Genomic DNA, 22,710 nt, shown 5'->3' on the forward strand with positions numbered 1-22,710 from the left:
TCCTCCACACCAGACTCACTCATCCATGTCTTTATGGACCTTGCTTTGGTCATGTTGGAACAGGAAGGGGTCATCCCCAAACTGTTCCCACAAAGAGCATGAAATTGTCCAAAATGTCTTGGTATGAAGCTGAAGCATTAAGAGTTCCTTTCACTGGAACTAAGGGGCCGAGCCCAACCCCTGAAAAACAACACCTGATCTCAATGATCAATGAATTCAATATCTATATATCTGCACATGTTTATATTTCACTACTGCTTTGCACTTCTGGTTAGATGCTGGCTGCATTTTGTTGCCTTGAACTCATGTGCAATGACAATAAATTTACCTTTAATATAATCTTAAAAAAAGGAAAAATCCTGTGTGACTACAGATGATTAGGGATTAGTTTCTTACAGTTACATTTCTGGTATTTGGTAGACGCCCTTATCCAGAGTGACTTACATTTTTAAGAGCTACTGAGGATTAAGGGCCTTGCTCAGGTACTCCAACGCCTTAACCACTAAGCTTCCACATCATATATAGAATATAAAACCAGGGTTCTACGTTGAAGTAATAACAGATTCGTCAAGATGGGCAACCAGAATATTTCAGATATTTTTTAATAATCAGAAAACCTTCTGTATTGATAACCTGGATCATGTTAGCGATGTAGCTTAGTGATTCTGGGATTAACATCATGGTTAACATCAGGGGCTGTACCTTCTGAATTTAGCGAAGTAGCATGAATGTTTGTTTGTTTTCTAACTAATCACCTTCAGAATAGCAGTAGATGATGGACTGATGGATGGATACAGTAGAGTTAGACCTTTTTTGAGCTGCAATCACAATCACATGCCAAATATGTCCCAGAAATCAAATGACAGAAACAAACAAATCCAGTATATAATCTGATTAAATAGCCCACATAACTCACTTTGTCTCTTAATTCAAAGCTAAACTAATAATCTGCACATGGCAGAGGACTCGCTGCAGCACCTGAAGCCACAATCCAAAACAAGAGCACCGATTTTTTCCCCCTGTGGGACTGGGTTTTAATTGGAAATGCCACTTCACTGGGATTGAAATTGAATCCTCCAGACTGAGCTTTGTCTTCACAGACTGTTAGCAAACATTAGCGTTAGCATCCCAAGAGACCGTAGTGCTATTTACTTACAGAGCTGGATTAATGAGATGTTTCCATCACACACTAATCACACACACACAGTTTCCCATCACAGCTGGGAGACTAAACAAAACTTGAGGTGGTGTATTTATTGTTTAAAAAAATCCTTTTTTTTTTTTTTTTCCCCATTTTTTCCCCTTTACTCAACAAATCAAAAAAAAAAAATTCACACATTTTGCAAATCTTATTTTTTATTTTAAAATATGAAATGTGCGTTTGTAGATTTTTTTTAATGCAATAGTTCTTTGTAGTATTATTAACAAACATATACCATGCTACATACTGGAAATGTCTTTGAAAACTGTAATATACTATTTAGAAAATATTTTATTTTTAATATAAAAATATCAAAATGCTTCTGTAGACATTTAGGACTTTCTTTTAGGAATATTCATCATGCAGACATATTACAAATGTATAAAAAAATGTATTTTTTTATTATACACAATTATTATTATTATTTTTTTAAAATGGAAATCTTATTTTAAACAAAAATTTCAGTATGCTTTTGTAGACATTTAGGACTTTTTTGAGGAACATTTATCATGCTACATATAAGAAATGTCTTTGAAAATAGTAATATTTAATGTCATTAATTATATATAATTTTTTTTAAAGAAATGCAAATCTTATTTTTTTTAATACAAAAATATATTTATATTTATAGACATTTTCTAGGACGTTTCCATTAGAACTGGCCTTGAAAATTAAAGTTTTTTTTAATTACATATAATTATTTTTTTAAGAAATGCAAATATGAAAATGCTTATTTTCCATAAAAATATCAAAGTCCTTTTTGTAGACATTTAGGACTTTTTCTAGAAATATTTATCATGCTACATATTAGAAATGTCTTGGAAAATTGTAATATTTATTTATTTTTAATTAGATATAATTTCTTTACAAAACTGAAATCTTACTTTTAGTACAAAAATATCAAAATACTTTCGTAGACATTTAGAACATTATCATGTTACATATTAGATATTTAAATTGATAAATATCTAATATGTAGATATTTATCAATTTAAATAAATATAGAAATTGGTAAATAAATAAATAAATATATATATATATATATATATATATATATATATATATATATATATATATATATATATATATATATATATATATATATATATACACACACACATACATATATAGATAGATAGATAGATAGATAGATAGATATTTTTAAGCAATGCAAATCTTGTTTTAATACAAAAATATCAGTGCTTTTTTATAGACATTTAGGACTTTTTCTCTTTTTTTTTGGAAATTGCAATATTTAATTATAAATTATTTTTATTAAATATAAATTAAATTTATTACATTTTAATTTAATCAAATATTGTTTTCATGCAAATCTTATTTTAAATATAAAAATATATAATAAATATAAAAACTATTTTTAGGAACATTTATCATGGTAAATATTAGAACTATCTAATATTTTTCTAAATTGTAATATTTTTATAATACAATTATAAATACAATACAATTAATGACAGTCTCTAATGTTTATGAGGGGGGGAAAACAGAAAGGATTAATTAATGAGAAAGACCCTCATTAATGAGAGAGATCAGAGAAGAATGGCCTGACAGGTTTGATCTAAATGGAAAGCTATGGTAGCTCAAATAACCAGTCTGTACAGCCACGCCGAGCAGAAAAGCAACACAGAACACAATTCTGACCAGGCAGGTGATCACTGGAAAAGCACCAGGGGATGATTTCTAACAAAACGTCCAAAGCACACAAAAACCCGAGAACGTTCACAATGTCTGACAAACCTGATTAAATCTGATCAAACAACCAACATGATCCATGTGAAGCAGGTCACATTGTTTTTAGTGACAGGACAAACGTCCTGAACAGCCGTGTAGTTTACAGAACTGAGCAAACACACCGGATCTCCGAGAAACAAAAGAGCCGAGTGTCAATACGGGAGCAGTGTTTACCTTCAGCCGGACAGGGAGGAGATGCAGCTCTACACTCTACCTCACGACGCTCATCTGATCTTCTGTTTGATTTGAGACAGAGCCGAGATCAGGCACGCCACTCCCTACAGTCCCACCTGTCTCTGTCATCAGCTACTGACGATCCTCACAGATACTGAAGTGCTGACTTGGGAAAAATCAGCCACTGTAACCATCACTGAGGGTGGTTCAAGTGGTTAAGGCTCTTTCTGGGTTGTTGATCAGGGTTCGAGTTGACCCGGCACCACAAAGCTCCACTGTTGGGCCCCTGAGCAAGGCCCTTAACCCTCTCTGCTCCAGAACCCTGTGCTCTGAACCCAACTTCCTCAGCTGGGACATGTGAAGAAAAGCATTCCACTCTGCTGTAATGTCTGTGTGGTGATAAAGGCTCCATGCCCTCAGTTCTTCTTCTTCTAATAAGATTTCTAAATGACGTGTTACTGTAATACTGATACCAAGTAATAATAATAATAAAAAAAAAAACAAAAAAACAACTTATATACATATTCAAAGTCCAATACGAAATCCCCGGTCATTATGATTTGCTTCTCGGAGAACTTCGATTCAATTCAAAACAGCATCAATTCCGCAGCATGAGTAAAAGCCAGAAAGGTCATTTATAACACTTTCACTTGTTTTATTCATTTTTTCTTACATTCCTCGTACCTTATATTCCGTTCTTCATTCTTCCATTCTTTCTCTCATGTATTTCCTTCATTCTTTCCATCCTTCTTAAGCTTTTTCTCCATTGTTTATTAACAGTCAACATTAACAGAGGTAGCGGTCTTTAATAAAAATAAATAAAGGAATAAAAGTAATGGCGTAAATGACCCTGGTTTCAGGAAGAATAACTCACTTCCTGGTCATGTTTCTCGTCATGTATCAGCATTACTTAGCAGTTAATGTATTTCTGTAACCATTTCCCCGATCCCTCGATCCTCTGAAAGCCTGAAACTCATCTTTAATATGAAAAACAGAGAGATTACAGGTTCGGCAGTGCAGGACTGTAGGAGCATGGGCACTCCCCAGCATTCCCTCACTTCCTGCTCGGTCACGGGGCTTATGGGAACGCTCTGAGGGCAAACAGTGCAGAGGATTAGTACAGGGGGAGGATAGAGGAGGGAGGAGGGATTTGGGCTTAACCTGCACTGATCTCATTCCCAGTGCAGAGAAACGTCAGCCTTGGGACATTCCCTAATGCGCATGGATCGATCAGGCTGTGGTTTCCTCACACAGAGAAACTTTTTATTCCCTGCCTGTTACAGCACCAGTGCATCTGACTGAAAACACAGAACACGCAAAGACAGAAATAAACAAACAAAAAAAATAAAAATATTATTATATATTATATATTATATATATATATATATATATATATATATATATATATATATATATATATATATATATATATATATATATATATATATTAATTCATTTATATATAAATAAATATATAATATATAAATAAATATATAATATATAAATTAATAAATAAAAAATAAATTAATTAAATTAAGTTAAATTAAAAAATAAATAAAATAAAATAAATAAACCGACTGGATCTACAGCTAAAGTTTATCTCTGTAACATTTCCCTGTGTTCCATGACTGACCGACTCCGGGAGGGTTAGAAATGTCAGGAGCAGAACAAACTCGGAAAACAAATAAGCTTTGTGTAAGAAAGATGAAACCCGAAAAAAAAAACGCTACACACCTCCGTCTTGTGTTACTCTGCAGGACAAAATGCCACCACACACTCACACAGCACACTTATAGAGGAGAAACGTCTGAGCTTACCTGGAGGCCCCTGGAGTTTGGCTTTCTTCACTAAACAGGAGAGAGAGAGAGAGAGAGAGAGAGAGAGAGAGAGAGAGAGAAAGAGAAACAATGGTTAGAATGTGCAGGAGATGAAAAGGCAGTAAAAAACACAAGCAAAACACAAAAACACAATCTAACTGAAGTCAGATGGAGTGAGATGAAGGCTGTTAGTCTCAGGACTGGGAGTGAGATCAGATCAGAGGAAAGACTTCAGGACTTCATTATACTCCACACTCACACACGTCTTTCTGCTGGACTTCATTACACTCACACACGTCTTTCTGCTGGACTTCATTATACTCCACACTCACACACGTCTTTCTGCTGGACTTCATTACACTCCACACTCACACACGTCTTTCTGCTGGACTTCATTACACTCCACACTCACACACGTCTTTCTGCTGGACTTCATTACACTCCACACTCACACACGTCTTTCTGCTGGACTTCATTACACTCCACACTCACACACGTCTTTCTGCTGGACTTCATTACACTCCACACTCACACACGTCTTTCTGCTGGACTTCATTACACTCCACACTCACACACGTCTTTCTGCTGGACTTCATTACACTCCACACTCACACACGTCTTTCTGCTGGACTTCATTACACTCCACACTCACACACGTCTTTCTGCTGGACTTCATTACACTCACACACGTCTTTCTGCTGGACTTCATTACACTCCACACTCACACACGTCTTTCTGCTGGACTTCATTACACTCCACACTCACACACGTCTTTCTGCTGGACTTCATTACACTCCACACTCACACACGTCTTTCTGCTGGACTTCATTACACTCCACACTCACACACGTCTTTCTGCTGGACATCAGGACTTCATTATACTCCACACTCACACACGTCTTTCTGCTGGACATCATTATACTCCACACTCACACACGTCTTTCTGCTGGACTTCATTACACCACACTCACACACGTCTTTCTGCTGGACTTCATTACACTCCACACTCACACACGTCTTTCTGCTGGACATCAGGACTTCAATATACTCCACACTCACACATGTCTTTCTGCTGGACATCAGGACTTCATTATACTCCACACTCACACACGTCTTTCTGCTGGACATCATTACACTCCACACTCACACACGTCTTTCTGCCGGACATCATTACACTCCACACTCACACACGTCTTTCTGCTGGACATCAGGGCATCATTACACTCCACACTCACGTCTTTCTGCTGGACATCATTACAATCCACACTCACACATGTCTTTCTGCTGGACATCAGGGCATCATTATACTCCACACTCAGACACGTCTTTCTGCTGGACATCATTACACTCCACACTCACACACGTCTTTCTGCTGGACATTATTATACTCCACACTCACACACATCTTTCTGCTGGACATCAGGACTTCATTATACTCCACACTCAGACACGTCTTTCTGCTGGACATCATTACACTCCACACTCACACACGTCTTTCTGCTGGACATCAGGGCATCATTACACTCCACACTCACACACGTCTTTCTGCTGGACTTCATTATACTCCACACTCACACACGTCTTTCTGCCATTTTCTTTTTCTCTCGTTCCTTTCATTCTTTAGCAGTTTCATTTGCTTTTGATTGCTTTTCGTTTATCGTTTTCATTTCGCTTTATTGTTTGTGTTTTTTCGTTACTTTTCCTCTTTTGTTCCATTTTCCGTACTTTCTCTTTTTCATTTCTTTGTCTATTTCTTTTGCTTTCTTTTTTCTATTTGTTCTCTGTTCCATTTTCTCTGTCTTTCTAAACCTGCTTTTCTTCTGCTTTTACTTCCTGTCTGCCATCTTTCTTTGTTTGTTTGTTTCTTTCTTTCTCTCTCATTCACTCATACATTCATTCACTCATTTCTTCTTTCTTTGTTTGTTTGTTTCTTTCTTTCTCTCTCTCATTCATTCATATTTTCATTCATTCACTCACTCATTTCTTTCTTTCTTTTTCATCCCTTTTTTTCTAACATTTTCCCTTCTGTTCTTCACTCTTCCTTTCCTTTTTTCTCTCTCTCATTTATTTTCTTCTTTCTTTCCATCCTTCTTAAGCTTTTTCACTTCTGTTTTTCTTTCTTTCTGTTTCTTTCTCTTTCTTTGTTTTCTTTCTCTCTCCTTTCCCTTTTCCCTCGTTCTGTATCCTCTGTGTGTTTTTGCAGTCTCCACATCTTTAGCTCTCTCTCTCTCTCTCTATCTCTCTCCACACACTCACTATTACAGGATTGAATGAGATTATTACAGCAGATTATTTAGGAGATGAATGTGACAGATGGATGCTGGGATTGGACTGTGTGCTTAACGCCATCTCGGGATTAACAGAATGTACATTACTCAAACTTTTTCAGCTTGATGTCTTTAATGCTGTAGCGGTCAGCAGGTTTGCTCGGATACTGATATTTCTTTAATACTGTAGCCTGTATACTGAGACTTGGACTGAAGTTACATGAGTATTGAGTCAAATGACAAATTACCATGCAAATAGTTTACCATGTAGCACGGAGAACAACATAGCAGTAAATTGGACAAAAATAGGCATGTAAACCAGAGCATCCACACTGAAAGACACTGGTGGAAAGCCAATGTTCACGCCTCCTGCCTCCTTAATCCCTGATGCTTAACCGTTAATGTTGAACGAAACGATGGAAACTGAGGCTCATCTCAGATGCTGGTTCACGCACTTCACAAATAAAGCGTCCGTGACTAACTCCACATCCTACCTTCCCATTCTAATGATGTTAAAACAGCGTCACAAGCTTTCCTTAGAATACACCACTGTCTGATCATCATATAAACGACTACCTGCTGTTCTCATTTGGGAACGGTGAACTTCCTGGGGTCTGTGATTAATGCATTTCATTTTAAGTAAAAAATAAATAAAAAATATAATATTTTAAAGTATATATTTAATTGTCTTTGTATTTAATTGTATTATATCTTTTATTTAAATTAATACATAAAATAATATATTAATTTAAAATAAAGAAAGAAATTTAAAATAATTAAAATAAATTTAAAATAAATACATTTTTACCGATTAACTGATTGAGTTTCAAGAACTCAATAACAAGTTGGCCTGGAAATAATGTTGGTTCAAAATATACATTTAAAATCATCCATCCATCCATCCATCCATCTTCTAAGACACTTATCAGACACAGGGTCATGGATAGGCCTATACCAAGGAACCCAGGGCACAAAGAAAGGGAAACCAACCTATGGACAGGGTGCCAACCCACTGCAGGCCACAACTACACACACACTTACACACTACAGACAATGTAGAGATGCCAGTCAGACTACAACACCTGGGGGAGGAAACCGGAAACCCTGGAGGAAACCCCCAAAAGCATGGGGAGAACATGCCAACTCCACACCCCGAGGGCAGAGATGAGAACTATTTTCTCCCCATTATTTGGTCATCTTCCAGTTCCCACCCACCAGCTACCTGTCTTGAATATGGGCGGTCTGTTCTATTTTTAGCCCAAGCATGGTGGCACGACTTCCTGTGAGGACCCTTGACATGGAATGCTTGGCTTGGGTCAGTTCTTTGCAAGCAGCCATACAGTTTACATACGCTTCGTATTGGTCATATTTTTGGGTGGCTGGAACTCGCTGAACTGGCTGAATTCGCTTCACAATTCAAATTTTCACCTTAAGAACTCGCCTCCAGAACGAATGCCTTCAATTCGTATGCAGAGGATCCACAGTACATGAGATGATGACCCTGTGATTGACCAAAAGAAAAAGAGAGAGTTTGCCCCTCCCACACAGAGAGAGTGGGCCTATTTTATTCACTTGGCTCCTTGCCATGGATTGCCACATTTTCAACCAGTAACTTTGTACTGTTACAATTGTCATACCCCCCTGATACAACTGACCCCCAGTGAGCTGTGTCTTTTCTTTACCACTGTACAATTGAGGAGGACATAAAATAATGTTACACCCATGCTGGATCACTGATAAACCAGAGATCAGCCTTCCAGGAGGTCAAAAGGAGGAACTGTGCAACAGGAAGCAGGAAGTGAGGATGGAAACAGTGGACGCCGAGTTCTGGCATTTGTTATTTGCTTTTGGCCTTCTGAAGCGAGAGAGAGAGAGAGAGAGAGAGAGAGTGTGTGTGTGTGTGGACGCTTAAACTGATGGATGAATCCAACAGATGGACAGAGGATTGCAATTCCAATCTCTTTCCTTTTTGCTTCCACTTTATTTTTCACTTTTTTTGTTCGCTCAGCACATGCTGCCCTAATTTACCCTGAAAACAGCTACAACTATTCACCAGTAACCAAACCTATTCTTCTGTATGAATAGCATTCCTATTTCCACAAAAACACTTCAGCAAACTCATCATTGTAGTAAAGCAAACCTTCATCATGTTCATGTTCTTCATCTCTAATAGCTTCTCTTCTGTATCTGGGTCACCTGGAGTTTTTTTTGGCTCTGCTTTGGTAAAATGAAAATCTCAATAAACTGGCCTGTGTGCCAGTCAATACCAGTAAAGAAGGTGTGGCCTGTGTGCCAGTCAATACAAATAAAGGAGGTGTGGCCTGAGTGCCAGTCAGATACAGTAAAGGGAGGTGTGGCCTGAGTGGCAGTCAATACTAGTAAAGGAGGTGTGGCCTGAGTGCCAGTCACTCAAAGTAAAGGAGGTGTGACCAAAGTGTCATCAGTCCCACTAAAGGAGGTGTTGCCTGAGTGCCTGTCAGTTCCAGCAAAGGAGGTGTGGCCTCTGTGCCTGACAGTCCCAGTAAAGAAGGTTGGCCTGAGTGCCTGTAAAGGAGGTATGTCTTGAGTGCCGGTCAGTCCAAGTAAAAGGAGGTGTGGCCCAAGTGTCATCAGTCCAACTAAAGGAGGTGTAACCTGAGTGCCAGTCAGTCCAACTAAATAAGGTGTGGCCTAAGAGTCATCAGTCCAACTAAAGGAGGTGTGGCTTGAGTGCCAGTCAATACCAGTAAAGGAAGTGTGGCCTGAGTCCCAGTCAGTCCCACTACAGAAGGTGTGGCCTGAGTGGCAGTTGGTCCCAGTAAAGGAGGTGTGGCCTGAGTGGCAGTTGGTCCCAGTAAAGGAGGTGTGGCCTGAGTGCTGGTCAGTTCCACTAAAGGAGGTGTTACCTGAGTACAAGTCACTCAAAGTAAAGGAGGTGTTACCTGAGTGCCTGTCAGTCTCTATAAAGGAGGTGTGGCCTAAGTGTCATCAGTCCTGGTAAAGAAGGTGTGGCCTAAAATCCTGACAGTTTCATGAAAGGAGTTGTGGCCTGAGTTTCGGTCAGTTCAGATACACAACTGGTGGCCTGAATGTCATCAGTCCAACTAAAGGAGGTGTGGCCTAAATGCCAGTCAGTCCCAGTAAAGGAGGTGTGGCCTGAGTGGCAGTCAGTCCCAGTAAAGGAGGTGTGGCCTGAGTGCCGGTCAGTCCCCCTAAAGGAGTTGTTGCCTGAGTACAAGTCACTCAAAGTAAAGGAGGTGTTACCTGAGTGCCTGTCAGTCTCTATAAAGGAGGTGTGGCCTAAGTGTCATCAGTCCCAGTAAATAAGGCGTGGCCTAAAACCCTGACAGTTTCATGAAAGGAGATGTGGCCTGAGTGTCGGTCAGTCCCAATAACGGAGGTGTGGCCCGAGTGCCTGTCAGTCTCTGTAAAGAAGACATGGCTTCAGTTTGTCGATCTTTGTAATATTAGAGTGTAAAAAAACTCTTTTTATTAAGTATATTCCGTCACCCAGACTGACAACTGACAGGCACAACGGCCACGCCCATTTCACCAAGACTGAGAGGCACAGAAGCCACACTTCCCTCACTGTTAAACCAAGAGACACAGAAACAGAGACAGAGAAAGGTTTAGGTTATTGATATTGATTACTCTTCCAACAAACACAAACACAGTCAGAGTATGTTGAGGTTGTTTCCCTCTTCCTGGATGAGGTATAAATATAGACTCTCTATGCTAATTTCTTTGCCTAAGGTACTTTATAACTTGTATACTACAGATACATTTAAATTATTTATCCAAAAACCATGGGGGAAGTTTTGGAGTATCGGTCATGCCTGAAACCCAATCGCCTATATTTGCTTTGGAGTTAGTCTGGATCCAGGAGGGCTGTTTAGTGTGTGAAGTGGATTAGAATCCTCATGCACACTTACTTCCAAACAACAGGTGAATGACGGTGTTGCACACGGTGCATGCAAATCCTTCCTTTATTAAAATGTGGAAACATGCTGGAGCAACGTTCTAAATGAGTTCAATAAAAACAGTCCTGTGACAGATGACCGCGAAGCTGAGAGCTCCACAATAAACAGGACAGCTCAGAGGAAATTAGCCTGGAGTGTTATTAAAGATGAACAGGTAATAATGTTGATAGGACAGGGTGGAATGTTCGGTTGTGCTGTGTGTGTGTGTGTGTGTGTGTTGGATCTGTGTGTAATGACATCACCATAGAGATGGGCTTTGGTCCGGACAGAAATCAGGAAACTGAAGCGTGATGGTGATGGTGTAAAGGAGAAGGTGAGTCATGTGTGACAGTCACACACCAGATCTTTCCTTTCGAAATGTTACTTCATCACAATTAAAAGACACAGAGGCCACACCTCTTCCATCAAATCTGAGAAACAGAGGCCACGTTTCCACCTCCCAAATCTAAGAGAAACAGAAGCCATGACCTCTTCATCAAAACTAACAGACACAGAGGCCACGCCTCCTTATTCAAAACTAAAAGACAGAGGCCACGCCTCCTTCATCAAAACTAACACACAGAGGCCACACTCCCTTCATCAAAACTAAAAGACATAGAAGCCATGCCTTCTTTATCAAATCTAAGAGATACAGAGGCCACATCATCTTCAACAAAACTAAAGGACACAGAGGTCACACCTCCACCACTCAAACCCTTCACAGAAATCCCAGACCCATCTCAAACCCAGAATTTCTCTTCTATTATTAAATCTAAAGGTCACATTTCTACACAGTTTGGAATATGATTAGATTTCTGGACACGGTTAGACAGGTGACCTCGGAGCGTGATTTTATTCAGTGTTTCGAAAATCATGCTGCGTGTTAGAAACCTGATCGTGTTAAATGGCACTCAGTTTAACTGGTCGGAAACATACGTGTTTGAATTATGTAAATTCAGAAAAGCTTTTTATTTTACTTCTTTGGATATTTAAACTTATCGATGTTGGGTTTTTCATTTCGGAAATGTCTTCCTGAAAATCTACACACTGTTGAGCAAAACATCCAGTCATCTGTAACGCCAACCTTGATCACGGTTTCTAATTCGGTCACAGTGAAAACCTGCGCCATATTTAAGCTCTTCTATAAAGATGTAAATAGAATTTAGTGAAATTAAATAGGAGAGAAAAATCAAGAATAAAACAAAAAAAGAGCAAGAAATACATTTTTAAAGCAAGATAATAATGCAAAAAATATTATAATATTTTATCATTCATAGAGATCAAGTAAACAATCTTCCAAGAAGCGACAGATTTCTATAATCACACGGTTACGCTTTGCGTCTTCCTGCGAGTCTGGAGCCTCTTTTGTGCTCGCGGGTTGTTTGTGTTGTAGAGATTCAATGACGGCTCATTATGCTTCACACACACAATAAATCTGGCAGAACAAAAAAAAGAGAAGAGGCGGTTCGGCGGAAGAGTAGAGCGCTGATTTGCACCGACGTTCTCTTCATCACACGGGGAAAGAAAAACAACACAACCCTGCTGGAGCGATGAAACCTTCAGAATTTTATTTTAAAGCGAATTACAAGCCAAGTTCCTCGGACCTGTTCTTTTAAAAGATGACAACACGGTGTATTATTTTGAAGAAACACCACAAAAGTGACGTTTTATCCTTTTATGGTTACATTTCATGTTAGAAACGTCCACGAAAAATGACTTCCTGTTATCGTGTACGTTACAGCAGCTACAAACAGACACTTCGTTCTTCGTTCGAAGTCATTTTTCAAGATCTCGAAGTTAATAAGACAAAAATCTCATCTTGTCATGTTACCGTAAAACCACTCGCTGGGATATTCTGAGGAGGTTGAGATACTTCAAAATTAAAGATTCGGACTGAGACACGTCACATGACATCATCACGACACGCCAAATCCCCTCTACTGTTCACGTGTGTGTGGAACATGAGCACAGATCTCATAGAACGTAGTTACATTATATGTCTTGTGGACGAGTAGGAGGTAGGGGTTTAAAAGAAGAATACTGCACTTGTTATTTTAGGGATTCAGGTAGATTTATGCTAAATAAAAAATACAACAATAAAGAATGAATGAATGAATGAATGAATGAATAAATATTCTGCAAGCTGCATTGCCTATTTCACGGATTCAGGTAGATTTACGCAATAAAAAATACAAAAATAAATAAATAAATGCATGAATAAATAAATAAATAAATAAAAATTCTGCAAGCTGGGTTGCATATCCTACAGATTCAGGCAGATTTACAGAATAAAAAAAATACAAAAATAAATTAATAAATACAAAAATAAATAAATTAATTAATTAATGAATTAAATAAATAAACATTCTGTAAGCTGGGTTGCATATTTTTTTAAAAACAAACAAAAAAAACAAAAAAACCCACAACAATCAGGAAAAAAGAGAAATCCCGGAGTGGCTGATTCCATTACCATCTCGTCACAGAAAACATCACTGCATCAACAATTAAAAGAAAAATTTGCTGAAGTGTCGGATAAACAAGTCCTCGACTAATGTGTTGTTATAGAAATGAAAATGTAAACAAAAATTAGCAATCAGAATACAAAATTCAGAAAAGGTTGTTTGTAATCATTTATTTTGCGTTTTTCTTTAGCGGGAAAAAAGGGAAAATCTTTAATGCAAATGTTAATTATTTACTAAATCATTTATTTACTATTATTTACTTTTTAAAAAAAAAAAAAAAAAAAAAAAAAAAACACAAGCTAAAAATTGTATGTGGTAAAATGACCAGGATGCTGTGGTTTTTTTCTCCTTAGGTCCAAATATGTCACTTATGACTATTTAATAAAAACAATATCAAGTGCTTGGAATATAAGACTTCAAGCTCATAAATATTTTTGTCTAGCTTCCATACATTTCTCGAAATCTGCTTTGTGACAACATGACGTGAGCGTTACATCACCCTTGTTAGATCTGAAGCAGTACTGAGAACATGAAACACACACACACACACACACACCAGACAGACATCAGACCACAGCGGGGGCAGACGCTGGTCTGGGACTGGTGACTAGCCACAGAGGAAAAGCTGCTCATTTCTAGGAGTGGGTTCAGGCGTAACACACAATTACACACACACACACACACACACACACACACACTCTTTCAGGAACAATAAGCCACTTTGGGCAAAATGAATAATAATTAGTTCAATTATAATTACAGTTATTTTTATTAAAAAAGATCATTAAGGGACTACACTAGAAGCAGAAATGACAAGTTCATGTCCCTTCATATCAGTGTGAGTGTGTGTGTGTGTGTGTGTTTACTTCACTGTTTTTCTCCTCTTTATTATCTGAACCCTACCTACTTCAAAGCTCTGCCTACTTTAAGCTCCGCCCACTTCACAACCACAACATATTATATATCCATTTAAAAAGCAGTGCCCATGTTCACAGCATTAAATAAAATGACTGGATCCGAATAAAACACAGCGGAACAATTTGAATTTGAAGAACAATTTGATTGTTTTTTGGAAATACTGTTCATCTTCGTCACTCGAAGGAATATTATCTGTGGGTTATAGCATTGTTCTATACTATAGCATTAAAAAACATTTATGTTGTGGAATACACAGGGATTAAAATGAACCACTGTAGCATGAAAACGATTACAACTAACAGTTTTTTGCGGGATTCAGCTGTCAGAAATGAGCAGGAAATGTCATTATTTCAATGTTCGTAGCTTCAAGAAAGCTAGCTGTATAAGAAGGAACTCCTTGACACTTCCTCCTCCGCCCTTGTGATTTTCACCATTTCAAGTAAATTTATGCAAAAAATAAATATAAAAGTGAATAAATAAATAAAATACACCGATCAGGCATAACATTATGACCACTGACAGGTGAAGTGAATAAGACTGATGATCTCCTCATCATGGCACCTGTTAGTGGGTGGGATATATTAGGCAGCAAGTCAACATTTTGTCCTCAAAGTTGATGTTAGAAGCAGGAAAAATGGACAAGTGTAAGGATTTGAGTTTGACGAAGGGCCAGATTGTGATGGCTAGACCACTGGATCAGAGCATCTCCAAAACTGCAGCTCTTGTGGGGTGTTCCCGGTCTGCAGTGGTCAGTATCTATCAAAAGTGGTCCAAGGAAGGAACAGTGGTGAACCGGCAACAGGGTCATGGGCGGTCGAGGGTCAATGATGAACGTGGGAAGTGAAGGCTGGCCCGTGTGATCCGATCCAACAGACAAGCTACTGTTGCTCAAACTGCTAAAGAAGTTAATACTGGTTCTGATAGAAAGAGGTCAGTATACACAGTGCATGATGGGGCAGGGCTGTTCTGGCAGCAAAAAGGAGGACCAGCACCAATATTAGGCAGCTGGTCATAATGTTATGCCTGATTGATCTTGCAAAATGCATCACAGCAATCAGGAAAAAACTGAAAACTCCTGGAGTGACTGATTTCATGCACATCTTGTCACAGAAAACATTGCATTTGCTGTGTTATTTTCTGACTCACTGTTCCTGGAAGATTAAGAACATTAACATAATAAAACAACCAGACCAGAGTCCTGATCTAAACCTGATTAAACATCTCTGGAAAAATGTCCTAGCTTAAAAAAACAGACTACACAGTCACTGAACTGTAGAAAAGTCTAGAAGAAGCGTGAAGAAGAAGAGTGATCAAACCAGAACGGTGCGAGAAACTAGGAGACTGAAGTCATTCAAAGTAACAGAGACTTCCTGCTTAATTATAGTCTTTCTTGTGTTACAGTTCTCACTGCAGCACAGTGGCTTAGTGGTCCTGGGTTTGAATCCCGGGTTCGAACAGGGCAGGGGCCTGTCTGCGTGGGTTTATTCCGGGTACTCCGGTTTCCTCCCACAGTCCAAAAACATCTACATTAGGTTGACTGGTAATTCTAAATTGCCCATAGGAGTGAGTGTGTGTGGTTGTCTGTCTATATGTGGCCCTGTGATGGACTGGTGACCTGTCCAGGGTGTACCCATGCCTTTTTGCCCAATGTGTGCTGGGATAGGCTCCAACAGAGCCCCGTGACCCTAATTAGGAATAAAGCAGGTATAGAAAATGGATGGATGAAGGTTTTTGTTGAAGTGCCTTCATTATTCTGAACAGTGCTACAACAATTACCCACAGCTAATAATAGATCACATTTGGAACAATACTTCAGAAAATAAATCAATATCAAACTCAGCATTGGACCTAATACAGATACTCGGGGCATCCCTGAAATATCTAGAAATGTCAATCATCATTCAGTTTACTTCGAACACATTCCAGCTTTATTATATCTAAGACAGCTAGACACAATGCTAAACTGGTGGCTATATGGTTTTCCTTTGCTTGTTAGCAACATTAGCCTTTAGTCGAACTTAATTCCAGTTCATTTTTACCTTTTCGGTGTCAGGAGGAAATTTGTGTCCACATCAACACGACAATTTATGTTAAAGTTTTTACTATTTACTATACTATTTTTTACTAAAGTTTTTAATATATATATATATAAATTGTTTATTTAATGCAGTACATATAATTAAGATTAAAATTTTGCTCCAAGTGACCAGGTCAGTCTGAGATTCGGTCACTTTAGGGTCAAAACCTCCTGAAAGTAACATCTGGAAGGAGAGGTACAGATGTAGAGACACAGTGTATTCCTTTATAACATGTACTTAAAGATTATTTTTATTTAATATTGATGAATAGGAATGAGAAATCTGGGAATGGTTAAAGCTGAGCCTTCTGAAAACAAGTAGAACTTTTCATGTAAAGACAGAGAGATTAAAAAACAGGGAGTGTTTACAAACAGCTGCATTTTAGGGTAATTACATTTCCATCACACACACACACACACACTCACACTCACCTCGGACACACAGCAGAGACATGTCCAGCTCTTTCCTCTCCGGGTTATAGTGACTGTTCTATCAGGAATAAAGTCAGCTTCCCGTCCGGACACATTGCCAAAACTTTTACATTTTATTAAAAGTCAGTCATTTTATTTCTCAGACTCTAATGATGAAGTGTCCCCAGGTGCCACGTCCAGACTCGCACCGCTTCCCTCGCCATAGTGATTCACCCAAAAAAAAACCCCCACACACGTCCCTATCACACACCGAGGAACAGCGGACTGAGCCACAAGGGCGGGGCTAATCACTCTCAATGACGTGAGAGCTAACCATTCAACTAAGGAAGCTTTTGAAATAGGGGCGAGACTTAAGAAAAAATCGACCAATCAGCAGCTGAGTGGGTGTGTCGTGTGGCTGAATAAACATTCAAGAGGAACAGGTGTGACGCGCTGATTTGTAAAGCGGACAGCGTTTCCGTGGCAACCGCGTGGGCCTCGAGAACTATTTACGGAATATTTTTATTTTTTATTCACTTACTTATTTCTGATGCAATTTTATTTTATTTACTTATTGCTTATTTACTTTTTTTATTTACTTATTGCTTATTTACTTATTTTATTTTTTCATTTACTTATTTACTTATTTCTGATGCAATTTTATTTTATTTACTTATTTTATATTCACTTATTTTATTGTTTTATTTACTTAAATCTGCTGCAATTTAAATTTATTTACTTATTTACTTATTTCTAATGCAATTTTATTTTATTTACTTATTGCTTATTTACTTATTTAATTTTTTATTTACTTGTTTACTTATTTCTGATACAATTTCATTTTATTTACTATTTTATTTTTTTATTTACTTGTTTAATTTTATTTTATTTACTTATTTAATTTTATTTACTTATTTTATTTTTTATTTAATTATTTACTTATTTCTGAAGCAATTGTATTTTATTTACTTTTTTATTCACTTATTTTATTTTTTATTTACTTATTTCTGATGCAATTTTATTTTATTTACTTTTTTATTTACTTATTTTATTTTTATTTATTTATTTCTGATGCAATTTTATTTTATTTACTTATTTACTCATTTCTTTTCTAGTTAATGTAATCTCTGAATCCAAAATTTAGTTTATTATTTAAAATTAAATTAAATAAAAACTTTTCATTACTCACCCATTTACTTTCATACTAGTTCAGGGTCATGGTGGATTTATTTATATTTATTTATATAAAAGCTACATTTAACATTTAATAACTATACTAGTAATATTTGGTATTTAATTTTATGTATTTTCTTTTTTGTTTAATCCTAATTTGCTTTTTTTTGTAGTGGTGGTAATCTTGATTAAAAAGTAAATTCTACAATCCCTCTTTGTGTTGTTGCTATTGAAGAAAGAATGATTTTATTTGAATGTATAATTAAATACATTTTATTTATTAATTTTTTTATATATATATTTTAAGTTTTAAAGACACTGACGATGGTGAATTTTACTGAATGTAAAAGGCGGGGGAAATTTATTTGTAGAGAATTTTCTAAATAATTTTTGTCATTAATTATTATTTCTAAAGTACTTATAAACAGTACAATGGATGGTTTGATGCACAATTTCAGCTCTCTAAAGCTCTCTCCTCTGGTACATGACAACACGTGATGATGATGATGTTTATTGCTGTGTTTTAATAGCCGATATAACAAGGAGAGAAGATTACATCAGCTGGTGAATTTGCTTTAGACGGTTATCTTTGGAGAGATGGTTTAGTTTAGACTTATATCAGAAATCCCAATGTTTCTGTAGGTGTGGTGTGATGAAATAGAGATATGTCACCATCCCAAGCTTGATAGGTTTCCGCTAATGGGACATCTAGAAAGCTCTGACACTGGAGACTCCTTCCATAAACACTAAATACAAAGATTTCCTTACAGAATCACCATATTGATAACTACAAACGCTTTAGTTTAGTTCGGATTACGTATAGAGTCTGAATACATCTCAGTGTGGACCAATCAGAATCCAGAATGTTATCTGTGCTCTTCTAGACAGACAGGCTGGGCTGAAGAATTGAGATCCTGCTTCTCATGCATATAACTCATGCAAACTCTATATGTAAAAATCTCTATTCATTATTAGGTGTGTCCTAGCAAGTGAGAGAGAGAGAGAGAGAGAGAGAGAGACAGAGAGAGACAGAGAGAGACATGGTAGGTAAAAACATGATTAATTATTTGGACGTAAAAATCATGACGGAACGACATGTTGATGCTTTGTGTTTCCATCACAAACCCGGACTCATTTTAACGCGGTACTACTCCCTGACGTTAAACGCACTTCTTTTCCGACAAACCCCGCCTCGTGCGCTGTAGCAGCCTATTCGCTCGTGAGCAGACCGCCGATTGGACAAAAAATTACCCAATGGTTCGTCGAGCACGAGCGTGTGGCCATTAATAAGCCAGTCCTACATGACGACGCGTGATAAAACTGACCAATCACAGAGCAGGAAGGCGGGCTCTGTCGCTAAACGGGTAGGAGAAATGCGTCACTGATGTAACCGGTTGCAACTTCATACTAGCACAAGCGTAGAGAGGGACGCGTTTATAGCTGAAGGTTTAAAGGTGTGAGGAAGAATTGAATTCATTATCTGAAGTGAAAAGTACTTAAAATTAGCACGATATGCTAAGGACAGTGGTGTGTCGGGCCGGAAGTGGGCTTCTGAGGGTAAGTGACATTTGTGAATGACAGCGCGAGCTCCCTCACGTGAGATCACAGAGACTGGATTTATGCTTCATGCTAAAAAAGTTTATACAGTCACGTGCAATAATATGTTTGTCTATCTGTGATTCTAAAGACTCTTTGCGCGCGTGCGTGTGCATTTGTGTATCTCTAGCACGCGTGTCGGACCAGCCCGGTGTTTTGGGGGACTCGAGGTCAGCAGCGATGGGCGTCCAGCCTTCCCATGAACACTGTGATTCTGTTTGTGCCTCAGCAGGAAGCGTGGGTGGTGGAGAGGATGGGCCGCTTCCACAGAATCCTCGAGCCTGTTGGTTACCAGTTCACTCTCTCACTTCCTCACCCACTGATTCCCACACTGATCCACTCACTGATTCACTCACTTACTCACTCCCTGATTCACTCACTCACTCACTCACTCACTCACTCACTCACTCACTCCCTCACTCACTGATCCACTCACTGATTCACTCACTCCCTCACTCCCTGATTCACTCACTCACTCACTCACTCCCTGATTCACTCACTCCCTCACTCCCTGATTCACTCACTCACTCACTCACTCACTCACTCACTCACTCACTCCCTCACTCACTGATCCACTCACTGATTCACTCACTCCCTCACTCCCTGATTCACTCACTCACTCACTCACTCCCTGATTCACTCACTCCCTCACTCCCTGATTCACTCACTCACTCACTCACTCCCTGATTCACTCACTCCCTCACTCACTGATTCACTCACTCCCTCACTCACTGATTCACTCACTCCCTCACTCACTCACTGATTCACTCACTCCCTCACTCACTCACTGATTCACTCACTCCCTCACTCCCTGATTCACTCACTCCCTCACTCCCTGATTCACTCACTCCCTGATTCACTCCCTCCCTCACTCACTTACTCACTCACTCACTGATTTACTCACTGATTCACTCTCCCTCACTCACTGATTTACTCACTGATTTACTCACTGATTCACTCACTTACTCACTCACTCCCTGATTCACTCACTCCCTCACTCACTCACTGATTCACTCACTGATTCACTCACTCCCTCCCTCACTCACTCACTGATTCACTCACTCCCTCATTCACTGATTTATTCACTGATTCACTCACTGATTCACTCACTCCCTCACTCACTGATTCACTTACTCACTCACTCACTGATTTACTCACTGATTCACTCACTCCCTCACTCACTGATTTACTCACTGATTCACTCACTCACCCACTCACTGATTCACTCACTTACTCTCTCATTGATTCACTCCCTCCCTCACTCACTTACTCACTCACTCACTAATTTACTCACTGATTTATTCACTGATTCACTCTCCCTCACTCACTGATTTACTCACTCACTCACTGATTTACTCACTGATTCACTCTCCCTCACTCACTCCCTGATTCACTCACTCCCTCCCTCACTCACTCACTGATTCACTCACTCACTCACTTAATCACACTCTCCCTCTCTCCCTCCCTCCCTCAGATGTGGTGCAGGTTTTCATTCCAATCGAACAGGAGCCACACCTGATTCCACCTGTTTAACTGATCTTGGCTTTCAGTAGACTCATGTGTGGCTTCTACTTGGTTGGAATGAACAACGCTCATCTGTACTCCACTGCTTGTATAATAGCTGCATTCCAGCATTGTGTGTGTGTGTGTGCACTCCTGCATGCATCAATAGATGAACGCACAGGTGCATGTCACAGGTTCATTTCAGAAATAGCACAGTTGTATAAGATTTGTGGTGTGGTTTCAGGTTTAGGGTCAGAATAATTGTAGCAGTTTATAAAAAGAGGAGGTGCAGAACAAATAAATCTGTACACTGGGAAAATAAGCACCTGGGTATGAATAAAGAAAAGTCTGTAGACCTCCACTTCTTATAACAGTATTGGAGAAAAGTAGTTCTGGTGTGTGTATCCATACGCCAGCAAATTAGTGAATATAGCACGTATTCTTTCACCTAAAAAAAAAAAAAAGTCCCTTCTCTGAGACGACAAAAGATTTCTTCTTTAGACTTCCTTAGACTTCTGTTATAAATAAACTGCTGAAGCTCTCGGTCATACACTTCTTAATAAATAAATATTATTATTATTATTAATTAATAATAATAATATTATATATATATATGAGAGAGAGAGAGAGAACTCTCACTCTATATATCTCTTTCTCTCTCACACTCTATCTATCCATCTATCTATCTATCTAAAACGTCGTGTGATACAGCAGCTGAGATCATGAGTAGAGTTTAAGGATGAACTTAAAAATACTTTTCAGACCCCCGGTAGATTAAGCTTTAAATGTTAAGCATGAAATGAGGAAATGTGGTTAGAATAGGTGTCTTATTTGTTATCCAAGATCTCTTCACTTACTATATCATCAGTTATTGCTGTAACTGAGACCAAGCCTTCATTTTGTTTTTTCTCCAGGGCCTGAACGTATTAATCCCGATCCTGGACAGAATCCGCTACGTGCAGAGTCTTAAAGAGATCGTGATCGATGTTCCGGAGCAGTCCGCCGTATCTCTTGGTGAGTAGGAACGATCCTTTCTCATGCTTCTGGGTTTGATCTGTCTGTCTGTGTGCCTTTCAGAGATTTCTCTAGAACATCACGAATGACTGGATGGTTTTTATGGTTGAAATGGAATTAAGACTGAGAGCAGCAGACGAGCTGAGAAGGTCACAGCAAGATCAGATGTCTGGAATGGAATGGAATCTTCAGTAGTGTTAATAGTGTTTTTATGCTGAGATTTCCTCTAATGAGGCATTTTATTTAACATTTCTGCCAAGAATCTCAAGAGCCATCACTTTGCCGTAGCTTATTTATTTTATTCCGTTAGAGATTTTTGTGTTTCTACACATTGACAAACCAAATCCTGAGATATTTAGGATTTCTGTGAATGTCTGTGATCCTGAGCCTCAATAAATCCAGCTGAC

The 22,710-nt window shown here is 38.4% G+C and overlaps 2 protein-coding genes across 4 annotated transcripts in view; one reads left to right on the forward strand and one right to left on the reverse strand.

Annotated features, from left to right (window-relative positions):
- Positions 1–17,282, reverse strand: part of LOC131366899 (protein unc-13 homolog B-like) — a 90,662-nt gene extending 73,380 nt beyond the window's left edge. Inside the window, exons 1-2 of one of the 3 annotated variants that reach the window (XM_058411888.1) lie at positions 17,039–17,282; positions 4,945–4,974 (exon numbers count right to left, since the gene is read on the reverse strand). In XM_058411888.1, the coding sequence (XP_058267871.1) occupies positions 4,945–4,974; positions 17,039–17,060 (52 nt within the window). In that variant the 5' untranslated portion in view covers positions 17,061–17,282. Of the gene's footprint in view, positions 1–3,127; positions 3,531–3,811; positions 4,155–4,944; positions 4,975–17,038 lie in introns of those variants that run through there. The other 2 variants (XM_058411889.1, XM_058411890.1) reach the window with 2 other exon arrangements.
- A 2,271-nt stretch (positions 17,283–19,553) lies between these two features.
- Positions 19,554–22,710, forward strand: part of stoml2 (stomatin (EPB72)-like 2) — a 15,482-nt gene continuing 12,325 nt past the window's right edge. Inside the window, exons 1-3 of the mRNA XM_058410972.1 lie at positions 19,554–19,747; positions 19,917–20,069; positions 22,204–22,303. Of these exons, the coding sequence (XP_058266955.1) occupies positions 19,703–19,747; positions 19,917–20,069; positions 22,204–22,303 (298 nt within the window). The 5' untranslated portion in view covers positions 19,554–19,702. The remainder of the gene's footprint in view (positions 19,748–19,916; positions 20,070–22,203; positions 22,304–22,710) is intronic.

Source organism: Hemibagrus wyckioides, linkage group LG16 (genome assembly GCF_019097595.1).
Source record: "Hemibagrus wyckioides isolate EC202008001 linkage group LG16, SWU_Hwy_1.0, whole genome shotgun sequence".
In the NCBI taxonomy this organism is placed as follows: domain Eukaryota; kingdom Metazoa; phylum Chordata; class Actinopteri; order Siluriformes; family Bagridae; genus Hemibagrus; species Hemibagrus wyckioides.